Source organism: Equus caballus, chromosome X, assembly GCF_041296265.1.
Source record: "Equus caballus isolate H_3958 breed thoroughbred chromosome X, TB-T2T, whole genome shotgun sequence".
NCBI classification, from domain to species: Eukaryota; Metazoa; Chordata; class Mammalia; order Perissodactyla; family Equidae; genus Equus; species Equus caballus.
In genome coordinates this window covers 33,844,137-33,858,940 of record NC_091715.1, presented here as the reverse complement: position 1 = coordinate 33,858,940, position 14,804 = coordinate 33,844,137, and the positions used below count along the sequence as shown (strand labels likewise).

The following is a 14,804-nucleotide window of genomic DNA, read 5'->3' as shown; positions in this document are numbered from 1 at the left end:
ATCTCATTTTAGCCTTATAACAAGTCCATGGGGTGACTATCATTATGATCCCTATTTTAGAGATGAGAAAACAGGCACAGAGAACTACAGAACTTGCCCGAGGTCAAACCATGAGGGGTGGCAGAGCAGGATTCAAACCCAGCATCACAGACAAGCCCTTGGTGTTAGTTTGTAGTTAGCCATAGCTGAACCAGCAAAAATCAGTTGTCTAAAGTAACTAGCGAACAAACACGCGAGACCAAACCTAGGTCTGTGTCTATACTGGTCAAGAGATGTTCTTCACTAACAACCTTTATTTTACTTTCCAAATGGTTTTACTAATGTTAGCTTGGAAGCCAACTTCATGTCAAAGGGATTAATCGCTCCAAGAACCAAGTCTGGGGGCAGGGGACATTTAGTTTTGCCAAATTCCAAGGACACCAGAGGTTGGCTGAGGGGATTTAGGAAAGGACCAAATTACATAATTTATTGGCCCCACTCTTACCTGATTCTTCTAGTCCTATCTTCTTCTCATCTACCACTGCAGTAGGCTGAATAATCTTCCCCAAAGATGTCAGGTCCCAATCTCTAGAACCTGTGTATGTTACCTTATTTTGAAAAAGGGTCTTTGCAGACATGATTAAGTTGAGGATTTTGAGATGAAGAGATTGTCGTGTATTATCCAGGTGGGCCCTAAATGCAATCACATTTATCCTTACAAGATGGAGGGGCAGAGAGATTTCACACACACACACACACACACACACACACACACACACACGGTGATGTGAAGGTGGAGGCAGAAATTATAGTGATGTGGCCACAAGCCAAGGAACGCCAGCAGCCAATCTGGAAGAGACAAGAAATGGGCTCTCCTTTAGAGCTTCTGGAGAGAGTGACCCTGCTCATACCCTGATGTCGGCCCAGCGACACTGATTTCAGACTTCGGGCCTCCAGAACCCTGAGAGAACAAAGGCGCGCTGTTTTAAGCCACCCAGTTTGTGGTCATTTGTAACAACAGCCACAGGAAACTAAAACAACCGCTAATCCTTGCTGAGACCTTATGTTCCAGCTTTGAAGATGAAACTGAAGTCCTATTTCAGTGCGAGGTTTTATCAGGCAAATAAGCATCTGAACCGCAATCCAGGATTTTCCTCAGTGACTAACATAAGCACAGCACATCACTGGTGTTGTGTGTGTCAGGAGGCACTTCCTAAGCCGTGTCCCTCTTTAGCTCCTGCCTGCTGCTGTTGCTGTTGTCTGGGGTCACTCCACCTACGCAAGCATCCCATGACATTGGAAGATCAAGAAGAGAGTCACTGTGCCCTTCTAACGGATGGGAAATGCCATATTTCAAATGTCACCGAGGCAGTCTGTAGAGAGGTCAACAACGTGAAACTGGAACTCTGTGTACGTTCTGCCTTAGGCTCACTTAACAAATGAACATTTTTTTTCCATGCCTTTTGGCTGACTGGCACGTCTGAACACTTTCCCTATCTTAGGAAGACTCTGTACATTTTGCCTCCCAAGGCAGAAGGCAGAAACTTGCTTTCTCAGACTGACTTGCAGCCAGGGGTGGGTATGCAATGATGCTCCCACGAGAGTTTGATTTGGAAGAGAGTGAAGGCAGAGACGTGGCACAGAATCCATTCTAGTGAGGATGGCAGAGCCCAAAGGAGAGACTTCCAGCCTTCAGGGAAGCAGGAAGCAGGAACCTAGTGGGAGTGTCCCATGCCCAGCGTTGGCCACGTGAGCTGCGGAGCTTATACCCAGCAGTGAGAGCAGTCCGATGTGTTTAGAACTGTGAAGAACTCAAACGGATGGACATTCTGGTGCATGGGAATTATTGGGTTTTCAGTGCCACCTGTTATTCTCTTTACACAAGTTGGTGGAAAAATTGTGGTTTAATTCCTTATTTTCCTCTCAATGTATGTATTTACAGAATTACATAAATTATAGAATAAATATAGTTGGAATTCCATAATTAGAGTTTCAACTATCTATGATAAATATGGTACCATGAAGATTTGATTTCAACTCTCTTCTTTCATAGACTGAAAACCGTACACTTTTTCAATTTATTTCACCAGTCTGGACCTCATTTTTCACCTCTCTAACAAAAGGAGAGTTAAGTGCTTATTCCTAGAAGATGATGTTTTTGTTTTTACATGCTAGGAATTCTGTTAGCTTAAGCCCTGCATCACCTGCCTGGTAGATTAAGTATCAGTTAATCGCAACTAGGTCTGGATTTCTATTCATTTCCTAGCGTATTGGATGTAATTTTTATTCTTGCTTGCTAGCCTTATTGTGGTATTCCCTCAGCACCATCCTGAACAATTATGTTTCTTCGTAGGTAGTGTCTTCCATGATAAAGCAATATATCATTCCACCAGAGAGACTTTGCATTTATTTCTTTATTGGCTGCTGAGCCAAGAACATCATCATGCACAGAGTGCACATACGAAGAGTTGTGTCTGGAACTGTTAACCTGGCAGGGCCTCACTCCAGTGCAGTGAATTACTACCCCTGTCAGCCACGTGAAATGTAACTGCATCCCCAGAGAATAACATAACCCTTCAACCCCATTTGGTTATGACAGTTATTTCTCTGTCCTGTCTTCAGCCACCATTCTATCTTTTAGAATACTGACTTTCAAGCTTTTCTGGCCCAACTCACAGGCAGAAATACATTTTACATCACACACACACAAATACAGAACTAAACAGTTTAACAAAACCATATTTACCCTCACTACGTGAGATAAATGCTGATAACTTCTACTCTGTTTTAATTAATAAAAGAATTGATTAATACTCACAAAATCAATTTCAAAATCTACTAATGGGTCTCAAACCACAGTCAAAATACAATTTTTGAAGCTATTCCTCTAATATCCAAATAATAAATCAGAAAGATTGTCATTTCCTCATGTTTTGCTATTTCTTCTGAGATTTACTTTCATATTTCTAAATAATATGAATGTACTCCTCTTTCTGAATTTTTTGCTTTTAGATATAATCTATTTCCTTCTTACAGAAAATGAGGACTTAGCTCCCTTCCATGCACCTTCTTCAAATGTTCACATATTTCCGCTCCTCACCTCCCAATATATCAGGAGTTTTTGATTAAGTCAACATTCACTGTTTATATTCTCACGGTTGTGTGTATCAGTCAGGGTCCCAGCAAGAAACAGATGGCACACTCAAATTGGGTAATTTGAGACGAGTTTAATAAGGGACCATTTGTGAAAGTGTGGGCAGGGTATAGGGAAACCATTAGAGATAGGGCTGGCGAAACTGTGGGGGCTCCGTCAGGCTTCCAAAGAACCCGGAGACTGAGAGCTGTATGCAGAGAGCGCACTTGGTAGCAGCTGTAACCGTTGTCAAGGCATGCAGCCAGCCGGAGATGACCACGCTAGGAACAGAGCCAGGAACTACATACCCCCACCCTGTCCTCCTCCCTCCCTCTGAGCTTCTGCTGGGGCTCCCCAGGGGCAGAACCCACCTGGAAGCCAGAAGGCTCAGGAGCCTGTTGGTGGAGTCCATAGAGGTCTCTGGGCACAGAGCAGGTGGAGAAGTGGGGATGGATCTGGAAGGCAAAGAGAACATGGACGGCACATTATGTAACTAGTACTTAAAGCTGAGCACATTTCGTGTTTTTTTTCCTTTCTTGAGTAACTCTTATTTGCCTTGGAGTTAATAACTGGCTCCTTTTTCTTAAAATTTTTCTTTGGTTTCCTGTTTTAAATTTACTTTTTATTTTTACTAAACTTACTCAAACTCCTAAACAGTCAATCAGTTCTACAAGGCTAAGACTGAAGACAAGAACTGTCCTCTGCGCCGCAGTGCCGCCATTTTCCACCCTCCGAAGGCAACCATTTGCTTCTTTCTTAACTGTTTCTTTTGCTATTTCCCTTCATATCACTACATAACACGCTTATAGTGATAACTCTTGCCTTGTGCAGTGTAGGCATTATCTATTGATGTCTCAATTTGAAAAACAAAGATTTTTGCTCTTTCACTAATTCCCCCCTTCTTGCTTACCACATTCAGTGACACTTTCCATTCCCCAAACCTCCCAATATAGAGAGATCATAATTTGGCTAAACCAATATTCATTCTTTACAATATTATGATTACATAAACGTAATTCCTGGCTAAGCTATGTAGTACCCCATAATTCCTTTTCCTCACTCATTCATTTTTCTTGGAATTAATAGTTGTCTGGTTTTCTCATTTGTGTCATTTCCTATATACTCATAACGAATTCATCCCCCAAATCTTCCTGTATTGTCTAAATCTCCCTTCAATATGTTCAAATTCATCAAGTATTCCATCAATTTCATCTCCTTGAAGAACTCCTTCCTGGAGATACCTAACCTGCTCCAATCTACATTGGTCACTCTCTACTCCTGGGGCTCAGCTGTTGTCTTGGAGTTTCCCTTCACTGTCATCCTGGGAGCTCCTCTCACCTCTCTCTTGAGTTACATCCCTTGTTTCCTGGTTTCCATATCTTTCTGTTTCTTGGTTTTATCTCTCATTTTGATGAAGCAGTTCCGGTAGCTTCTGAGAATTGGGTGCATGAGAGGCAAATTTTTTGAGACTTTGCATATCTGAAAATGTCTTTAATCTATCCTCACACTAATTGATTGTTTTGCAGGTAGAGAATTCTAGGTTGGAATTCATTTTCCTTGGCATTTTGAAGGCATTGCTCCATTATCTTCTAGGTTCCAAGTGTTGCTGTTGAGAAGTCCAGACCCCTTCTGATATAGGATCCTATGTAACTCACTTTTTTCTAAAGTAATAAATAAAATTTATTATTTCATCTAACAAGAAGTCCAAAAGTAGGGAAGCTTCAGAATTGGTTAGTTCATCAACGACCCAGGTTCTTTCTAGCTTTACGCTCTTCCAACCTCAGCTTGCAGGCTTTCCTACAGTGTCTACCCTCATGGTCATAAGATGGCTGCCATAGGACTAGACATCACATCCAGACACTACAACATGTAGCAGCAGAAGAGAGTCATCTCTTTTGTGTCTTTTTAAAAGTAAGAAAGCCTTTCCCCAAAATTCCTCACCGCCTTCCCTTCCCACATCTTTGGCCAGAGCTGGGTCACAAGTCTGCCTTTAATTTACTACTGACAAAGGGGAATAGGATCACTCTGATTGGCTTGGACCATCATGCTGGAGATAAGATATCTGAACAAAGTTAGGATTCTGTTATCAGGTAAGGGGTGGATGGCTGTTGGCTAGACAACCAAGGGAGTCTGTTACAGCATGTAGCCTGGCACATGGTGAGCATTAAATATATATTAGCTATTAACTCTTAATAGCTGTATGAATTTATTCAAGTCATTTACCTCCTAGAGCTCCAATTTCCTCATCTGTAAGATGGGATAGGATTATTTGGTTTGTTGGATGTTTTAAAATTAAGAGAGATGACACATGTAAAGTCTTTGGAGCTTAATAAGTGATAGGTATTGATTATAGTTGCATATAATTATTGCTAGAGTACTTGGGTGGCAGATTGAGGTCTCCAACAAAGATTCCTGAGGTTGGCCCTAGCCTGGTGTAACTAATTTCTTTTCCTCTACAGCTCATAGGATCTTTTCCGTGTTCTAAAATTTCATGATTATGTGCCTTGGTATAGTTGTGTTTTTCTCAGCCTTTGTTCTGGATACACAGTGAGCCCTTTCAATCTGGAAACTGATATCCTTCAAGTCAGAGAAACTTTCTTGAATTATTTCTCTGATGATTTCTATCCTTCCACTTTCCATGTGTTCTCACTCTGGAACTCATATTATTCATATGTTGGACTTCTTGACTGACCCAATGATTTTATTATCTTTTATCTCCTATTTTCCATTTCTTTGTCTTTTTTTTTTTTTTTGGGGGGGGAGGAAGAGTCACCCTGAGCTAACATCTGTGCTAATCTACCTCTATTTTGTATGTGGGTTGCTGCCACAGCATGGCCACTGACAAGTGGTGTAGATCTGTGCCCAGGAACTGAACCTGGGCCATGGATGTGGAACATGCCAAACTTAACCACTAGGGCATGGGTCTGGCCTCAACATTCCTTTGTCTTTTTGCTCCACATTCTGGGAGATTTCTTCAACTTTAGCTTCCAATCCTCCTACTCAGTTTTTTATTTCTGCTATCCTATTTTTAATTGCTAAGAGTTCTTTCCTATTCTCTAAATGTTTTTATTTCGTTGCAATATCTTCTCTTATTCTCAGAAAATGTTAAATATCAAAGATGGTATCTCAGCATAGTCTCTGTTTCCTCCAAGTTCTTCTTTTCTCAATGTTTTGGCCTCTGTCTTCCACCTTAGAGAGTTTCCTGAGATGTCTGGTAGCGCTAGACTATCTGCTCACATTTAAGATTATAACCTAAAAACCTGATTGGAAGAGAGCTTGGTGGGGGTTATTGGTATAGACTTCACTGTAACCTAACTAGTCTATTATATTGATGTCAGGATATTTAGGTCTTTTGTCTTGGCTGTCAGGTTCACAGCGAAGCAGCTTCCAATCCCCTGCCTGGAGAATATATATCTGGCTTTCAGTGGAGGGCATTTGGGAGAAGAGGGCTGAGGTCCTGATGTTTAGTAAGCCTTCGCTTAATCCCTGTTTTCAGGATAGGATCCCACTCTCAACATGCTTACCGTCCCCCAGCCCAGAGACTGCCTACCCTCCAGAGAATATACTTCAGTATTCAGCCGGAGTGGAGGGAGCAGCAGTTGCCTTGCTCAGGTTGGAGATCTGGGCATAGACTTGCTTCTGATACCAGCACTGCCAGTTACGTTATTGTCTCCCAGCTCTAAGCCCAACCCATCTGTCCTCAGCTTTGTGACACTGGGGTTGGGACTCTGCAAACCACAGTAATTTTGCCAGCTGTTCCTTGTTAGGCTCTGTCCATAGAGGGCATCAGAGGGAAACTGGAAGGCTGGGCAAAGAAGGGACAAGCTGCTTCCTGTTGTCTTCCCACTGCTGCGAGCAGCACCCAGCAATGCTTCCTCACCCCAGCAGCAGTTCCTTCCTGCAGCAACAGTTGAGGTCGGTTTGCAGTGTTTTTGCTACTCGCAGAACCAGCCTCATCATGCCCCACGCCAGAGACACCAGCACCAGCTGAGCGGCAAGCTCTTCTCAGAGGTCTGGGTCGCAGCCCCATGGGCCCCTCCTCCAAGCTTCTAGGTTCTGCTAATTCCATCCTTTTTCCTTTTCTCCCCAGCCCTGAGTATTGTGGCTGTTCCTGTAGTTACTGTGTCCATGATACCTTAGAGTTCTCCTTTTACCCTTTCAGTTACCCAGTTAACAACTTTATGCCTAGTTAACAATTAACTTTCTTCTGTTCAAATAATTGGTGTGGTTTCTGTCTCCTGATTAGATGCTGACTGATACACCCACTTTTGATGGAACTTCTTTTTTTCCAGCCCCACTTACACCCCCCTTTCAGAGGTATGGGTTGGCTCCAAATCCTGAGTCTTTCTGAGTCTCACACCAGAGATTAGCTTGCTTCTCGGTCTCCCGAACCCCCTTGGAAACTTAAGCGTCAGCCTCTCCTGGGCTGCTGGGTCAATAACTACTTGTCCATCTGCTTTCTTGCTTCTAAAATTGTGGTGTTATTTTAGCTCCCAACCTCTTCATCCCTGTAGAGTTTTGCTTTTGTAAAAATCTTGTTTATTCTCATAATGGAACTTATTTTTAACAAATAAGAACAGGAGACTAATTTTTAAAGGGAATAACAACGATTTTGGAAAAATGTTGCCACAATAAGTCAGGAAGGATGATTCTCTCCTCTGGGGGAGGAGAGTGGAGCAGGATCCGGGCGGAGGCGGCTGGGGAACTTCTTTTACTCTATTTCTAAATCCTATTTATGAGTTTCAATCGTTCTATGCATGATAAATTTCACAATTTTTGAAAAGATAAACGTCAGTGTACAACTATGTCAGTTAGCACGTATCCAGCTGCACAGAATAGAAACTTGACCACAGAGGTTTAATGAGGAGCCTATTTTTCTCCCATAATGAAGAAGTTCGGGGGAAAGCAGTCCAGGCTTAGTACAATATCTCCATAGTGCCAAGGGCAGCCAGGCTCCTCCTAGCTTCAAGCACCATCATGCTTGGCTTCTGTCTTTACGCTGCTTAGATGGCTGCTTGACCACCAAGTAACACGTCCATAGTCCAGGAAGAATGGCAAAGGACAAAGGGCAAAAAGCCCAAGAGGCAAGCTAGCTGAGTCGTTGTTATTAGTTCCCTAGAGTGGATTCTGACTCCGGAAAACCCTGTGTCCAGCAGAGCGGAACCCTGTCTGGTCTTTTTGTGCCATCCTCTCCCCTTCCAGTGCTCTATCAGACAATGCTCCACTGCTGTTCAGAGGGTTTTCATGGCCAATTTTTTCAGAAGTGGGTGGCCAGGTCTTTCTTCCTAGTCTGTCTTAGTCTGGAAGCTCTGCTGAAACCTGTCCACCATAGGTGACCCTGCTGGCATTTGAAATACCGGTGGCATCGCTTTCAGCATCACAGCAACACGCAGCAGCCACAGTATGACAACCGACAGATGGGTAGTGTGGTCCCCTGACCAGGAAACGAACCCAGGCCAGGCTGAATCTTAACCACGAGGCCACCAGGGCTGAGTTGCCCACCCTGCTTTAAAAAGCTTTCCTTGTACACTTCAAAGTAATACAGTGTTATATGTCTGTTATATCTCAATTTAAATAAATAAATGATGAAGTTTTAAAAAAAGTGAAACCAGGCCCTCATGTGTTTAAATCACGATTAAAATCTATTTATGATGAAATAAAAAGAACTAAAATCTAGGGAAAAGTGTATGACAAAAATGAGAGCATGTTGTGCTTCATTAAAGAAGTTTACATTTACGATAACTAAAATGGCATCTCAGCTCCCTGGCACTAGTTCCAAAGTGACCTTGCCCTCAGGTTAGTTACTGTAAAGTGTCCACATTATAAAATGGAATGTTTGTGAGCAACTCTCTCACAAACTACTCCTGGCCTTGTGTGTCTTGGCTGTGGGGTATAAATACAGAAGAGCAGAGGCACTGTTTGACCAATATTAAGTCACTTATGGGTAGAATTTTATTTTACCTATTTATTGTTAGAATTTAAAATTATGTCCGAAATACTGGAAATTTTGCATATATAAGTCTGCCTACATTTATGCCCATGAAAATTGGGTAACAGAGTTCCAAACAGTCCAATTTTCTCTTATAAGCCCAGATCTATGTAGTGCATACCCTCTCTATGAACGTTACTAGGAGGCAAATACAACCTTTACATACATATTTTGGTGCTCCTTTGCAATGTTTAAAAAAAGACACAAGCTTTCCGGAATGGCCCAAGCAGCAACTTTGCTTACTTCTCATTGTCCAAGACTCTGTCATAGGCTTCCCCAAACACAGAAGTCTGGAAAGGTGATGTCACATTATCACCCGGAACACAGCCAGAGCCACGTGAGGAAGGAGGATCTGTCAGAGAATTCTTTGGAGAGGGCTACTACCATGCTCTGAGTATCCCCTCCCCTGCCCAGAGGGAGGGAGGGGAGCTGCTGTCCAGCCCAAGCATCGTGAGAGGGGCAAGGCAGAAGGGCAAAACGGATATTCCATAGACAACTAACAGTATCTGCCACAGTTGCTGGAAGAATTAAAGTAGACAATATTTATAGAGCCCTTAGCACACTGTCTGGCACAGAGTGATCATCCAATGAATCTAAACTTCTTTAAAAACTATTCATCCCTAGTTATCTGGCCCATTAAAGAGAAAAAGAAATGAAAAAGAGCACCAAACAGATAATTTCAGTACTACTAAATACAAGAAAGCTGTTGATTGTTCCTTAATGGTTAGGGGTTTTTCCTTCTTGTTTGAGGTTGCACATAGACAGAGCATAACTGCTTCTGTGGAGAAAGTCTAATCCATAAAATGAACATTCACCTCGGTGTGTGAGGGGAAATGTGTTGCACAGAGCTTACTGTGCTGTAGTATACTTTGCTGCAGCATACTTAGAGCTTTCTTTTAACTCCATCTCCAATCTGGCGAAGGGAATGCCCTCCATCTTTCTACCCTTTTTTGGTCATCCAGTCACTCTAATACCTCATTTGTCTTTTTATGCACTAGAACCCTGTGTTCTCTCTCTTCTGATTGGTATCTGTTAGGCTAAATTATCTAATAAATGAATATTAATAATGCTATAAAAAACAATATGGTACTAAAATATTTGCTGTTTTGGTGAGAATGGTTTTGGTTGCAAAGAGAGAACACTTGGCTAAAATTGGCTTACAAATAATGGCATTTATTAACTCATATAATATATCTGGAGGTTGGTGGTTCCAGAGTTGTCTAATTCAGTGGTAGAACACTATCAAGGACTCAGGGGTTCTTTTCTTACTGTTTCCCTATCTTTAGTATGTTGGGTTTTATCCTCACATTTGTGCCTCATGATCACAAGATGGCTGCAGCAGTTTCAGGCATCACATCCTCAAAAAAATAGGGCAGAGGAGCATTCCCATTGGGAAGAGGAGCAAAAAAAGGGGAGATGTTTCCTGTTTTGTGTTCCTTTTGAAGAATGAGCAAAACTTTCCCAAAATTCCCCCCAGCAGACTTCCCCTTAGATTTCAATGGCCAAGTTTGGATCATATACACCCGCCTAAACCCACCACGGACAAAAGGAATGAAATCACTAATTGTCTGGGAGTGGGGGGAATACTTTCCCTGAACACATGGCCACAGAAGGTGATTCTAGAAGGAGAAATGGATTTAGTTAGGTAGCCAACAGTGTCTGTTATACTTGGTAATTCTTAACTACTGCAAATACAAAACAGTGCTGGAAATGCTCAAAAAGAGGTAAAGGTAGGGAGAACCCCTTGGCTAGTTTTCCTGATTTCTTCGCAGAATAATTTCCAACTTTTGACATGGAAAGTCTTATCTGCAGTTTTAAGTTCTTTCAATTTACCTACCTTCCTTACTCCAGACACCTGGCTACTGAGTCCTAGAACTTGGACGGTAGCCTAGTTTTGCAGTTTGGGTTAAACTGTTCATTCCAAATACTAAACAGACTAAACAGTGTTATGGAGGAATAAGTTCTGCCCCGACTTGATGAGGGGCCATATTTTGCAGTCTCACAATCCGTAGCAGCTATGCAGATCTTCCTCTTTCGTTAACGCTCTTGTCCCTCCCCACCTACTCTTCCTTAGACCAGTGGACTTTGTACAAAGGGGGAAGGAGACCAGTACCCTTTAAAATCCTTGTGCTAGGTATTTCACATGGCTATTTTATTTGATTTTCGCAAGAACCATCGGAAGTAGATATTATCATCCAAGGTCCAGAGAGACGAAATAACCTAACTCCAAATCAAGTTGTAGATTTGCCACTCAAACCCAAGCCTGCCTCTTCAAAGCTCACTTCCCAGAGCAGCAGGCAGAAATGTCCCAGTCTCCTCTCTCCGCTTGATACATTCCCACCTTGGCCTTCCCTTGATGGAGGGGAAAGAGAATAAATCTGGAGTCAGAACACCTGGCCTGGGGTCCCAGTGTTCTCATGTAGTCGTACTTGTGTGACCTCAGGCAGAGCAGGTCACCTCACCAGATCATTAAGGAGACCCCTTAAAGAGGTTGCTGTGTGTTCCCTGTGGTTGGGGAGGCAGGACTGGAGCCTGAGTTAAGACAGCCTGTGGCAGTGGGAGAGAGGGGCTGCACTGGAATTAGCCAGCACTCCTGGATATGCGAGCCCTGGGGGCAAAGAGTCAGGCTGGAGCCTTCTTGTGTTAACCTTTTTGGAAATATATGATACATATTAAAATGTGCACAAAGAAGGTTTACAGTTTGATGGATTTTCACAAACTGAACATCCTCCTGAAACCAAAACATTAATTACCAGCATCCCATAAGACCACTGTACCCCCTTTCAGTCACTGCTACTCCCTAAGGGTAACCACTATCCTGATCTCTGATAGCATAGATTAGTTTTGCCTCTTTTTGTTCTTTATATAAATGGACTCATACAGTAGGTACCCTTTAGTACCTGGCTTCATTTGCTCAACGTTCTATTTATGAGGTTCATCATTACACACACACACACACACACACACACACACATATATGTAGCTGTGGATAGTTTATTCTCACTGCTGTATAGTATCCCATTGCATAAACATTCCACAATTTATTCATCCATTCTAGAGTTGATAGTCATTTTAGTAGTTTCCAATTTGGGGCTATTATGAATAGCTATGGACATTCTAGCACATTTCATTTGGTAAACACATGTACACATTTCTCTTGCGGACAGACCCAGGAGTGGGATTTCAGGGTCACAGGGGTGGTATTTGTCAAATCTGGAGCAGTTCAAAGTCTTACCCAAGAAGACTTCTTGGAGAGAATGTGGACCCAGCAATGACAGCCTAGGTACAGCGCCCCTGCCCCCACCCTCTCACCTCAGTCCCAAAGCCAGGGGCCAAAACGGGGGTGGCAGTTGGAGAAACAGTGTATGGTCTGCATTATAAGAGCTGCAGTCAGAGGGACCCAGCAAAGGAGTCTCCCATGAGCCTCATGGAGGAAGCCATGTGCGCAGGCACGTGGCCCGGCTGACAGAAACTTTCCAATCTAGCACAGGGTCAGTCCTGTCTCAACACGGGTCTTGTGAAGGGCTTGTGCTGGAGAGGCTACCATTTGGGCTCCAGTTCTGGACACTTGGTTGTCATCTGAACGTTCCATTCCGTGACTGTGTAACCTTGGTAAGGTCATTTTCCTTTTCTAGGCCTCGCTTTTCCTGTCTCTTTGATGTATGGCTCCTTTCTGCTCTGAATTTCTAAGAATTGCCTGTGTTCTAAATTTCTTGAGAACAAGGACCACATCTTCCCTTCCTTCCATATTCCTAGAAAGCACCTAAAACTCTGCACACAGGGACCTATGGGCACATAGGTCACTGGACAACAAATGTCTTGCAATTTCATTTTCTAAAGAAAAATCTACTTTTATGAGTCCAGTGATGCACATAATGAGAGTTAAATTGGTGCATTAAAATTAACAACATGGTGTGCGTGCCTGTCCAAATAAGATGTTATATTACACACCAGCTTTACGGAAAAATCCATTTCCATTCTTGTCACACAACTGATCTTCTCCAAAGGAACAGAGCAAAGACTGTCTGTGCATTGTAAATTTATTGACTCACTATTTTATCCAAGGACATTGGGTAATTAGAAGATTCCAACATAGACCCAAAGACTTCTTCTCTTCATCTTGGAACATGTTTTATCACTTGCTACTGCCTTCCTCCTAATGCCTAGCATTTAAAGGTTATATTAAAAAAAAAAAAAAAAGACTCCAGACATCATGTAGTCACTGTCTGGAATGGCATTATATTTCAACAGGATATTATCACTCAGGCAGAGAAATCATTTTTACTGGGTAGGAAATTATTCCATTGTGCAGTATTATTCAAGCAATTAGAAATCACATTGTGTGGCAGATTATCAGATCTTCTCACTGGAGCTTGTTATTATACTGTTCATATTTAAAATGTGGGGCTGCAAAGAGAAAAAGGCTTTTTCAATAGAAGCACGGACACTCCAAAGAACTCAGGCAACTGGGCAGGTGAGCCATGATGTAATTTCGTTTCCCAGGAAATTCTTTTGGAGTTCCCCTGAAGTTCCCTATCTTACTTCACCCATCAGCAACCTTGGTTCCTTGGATTCATTCCCTTTAGCCAAGGAAAACATAGCTTGGCTCCTTAGGGCTTTATAGGGAACTGACAACTTAAAAATTGGTAAGGTTCCAAACGTGTGTTGGAAAATCTGTCTTAGAATTCAGAACAAATTTTCCTCAGTTTGTTATGAATGACTTTCACTCCCAAGCAGGCCGCCAGAGCCCATGTCAACCATAACAAAGTGGGACTCCAGTGTTAATGATGATCAGCAAATCAGTTCTTGGGTAGAGCGTTATTTCCCAGTGAAAAGCCGCTGAGTTCCCAGTTCGGAGAACAGAAACGCAGCTTGCCTTCTCTCCTCCCCGCTCCACTCGGCAGTCAGAGTGGGAGTTCCTCCAGCTTGGGGGACTGCTGCGCTCAAGGCAGGAAGAGGGGTTGGAAGATGTCCAGAAGGCTGTGAGCAGAAGCAGGGGCTTCCCAGCAGTGACAGAAAGAAGAAGGGAAAAGGAGCGGGGGCGGGCCCAGCAGTGATGCAGGGCAGAGGTGGGAGTATTTATAGCTTCAGCTGCAGTCGAGAGGAAAGTCCCTGGACGCAGGGGTGATTTTGCTCATGGAACACTGGTAACTTGGGCGGTCATAATTGAGGGACTGTCCCAATCAGCATGCAAGTCAATGTTTTAACTTTATACTCGAGCCCCCTGAAACCTTTCTTTCTGCTTTTAAAAAAATCATCATGGAATATTTCAGATATACAAAAGGTATACAGAACAATATAACAAACGCCCAGCTTAATGTCTAGAACATTTCAGATATAGTTGGAGCCCTCTGTGTACCCCTTCTCTCATTCTCTCTGCCCCCGAGACAACCACAAATTTGATGTTATCATTTCCATGTGTATTTTTATAACATATATTTCACATATATACATATTATAAACCCTATATAAGTTATATCCTATTATAAATCTTTAAGGATATATATATCTAAAATAAATGATTTATAATATTTTTGCATATTTTAACATTTTATAAATGGTAGCATAATCTATGTATCCTTCTGCAACTTGCTTTTTCCCTCCAACATTATGTTTTAAAAATTAGTCCCTGTTTAGAAATACCTTATGACCCAGCCATCCCACTACTGGGTATATATCCTAAGAACCTGATCAGCAATTTCA

At 42.4% G+C, this 14,804-nt stretch overlaps 1 protein-coding gene across 7 annotated transcripts in view; it reads right to left on the bottom strand.

Moving 5' to 3' along the window:
• Positions 1–3,186: 3,186 nt before the first annotated feature.
• The window catches only part of LOC106781341 (uncharacterized), a 112,893-nt gene continuing 101,275 nt past the window's right edge, over positions 3,187–14,804 (bottom strand). For all 7 annotated transcript variants that reach the window (XR_011434575.1, XR_011434573.1, XR_011434574.1 and 4 more), the window contains 2 exons: positions 3,484–3,567; positions 3,187–3,393 (listed from right to left, as the gene is read on the bottom strand). Coding sequence is in view for 2 of the 7 variants with exons in the window: in XM_070256805.1 (XP_070112906.1) it covers positions 3,255–3,393; positions 3,484–3,567 (223 nt within the window). In the remaining 5 variants the exon portion in view is untranslated. The remainder of the gene's footprint in view (positions 3,394–3,483; positions 3,568–14,804) is intronic.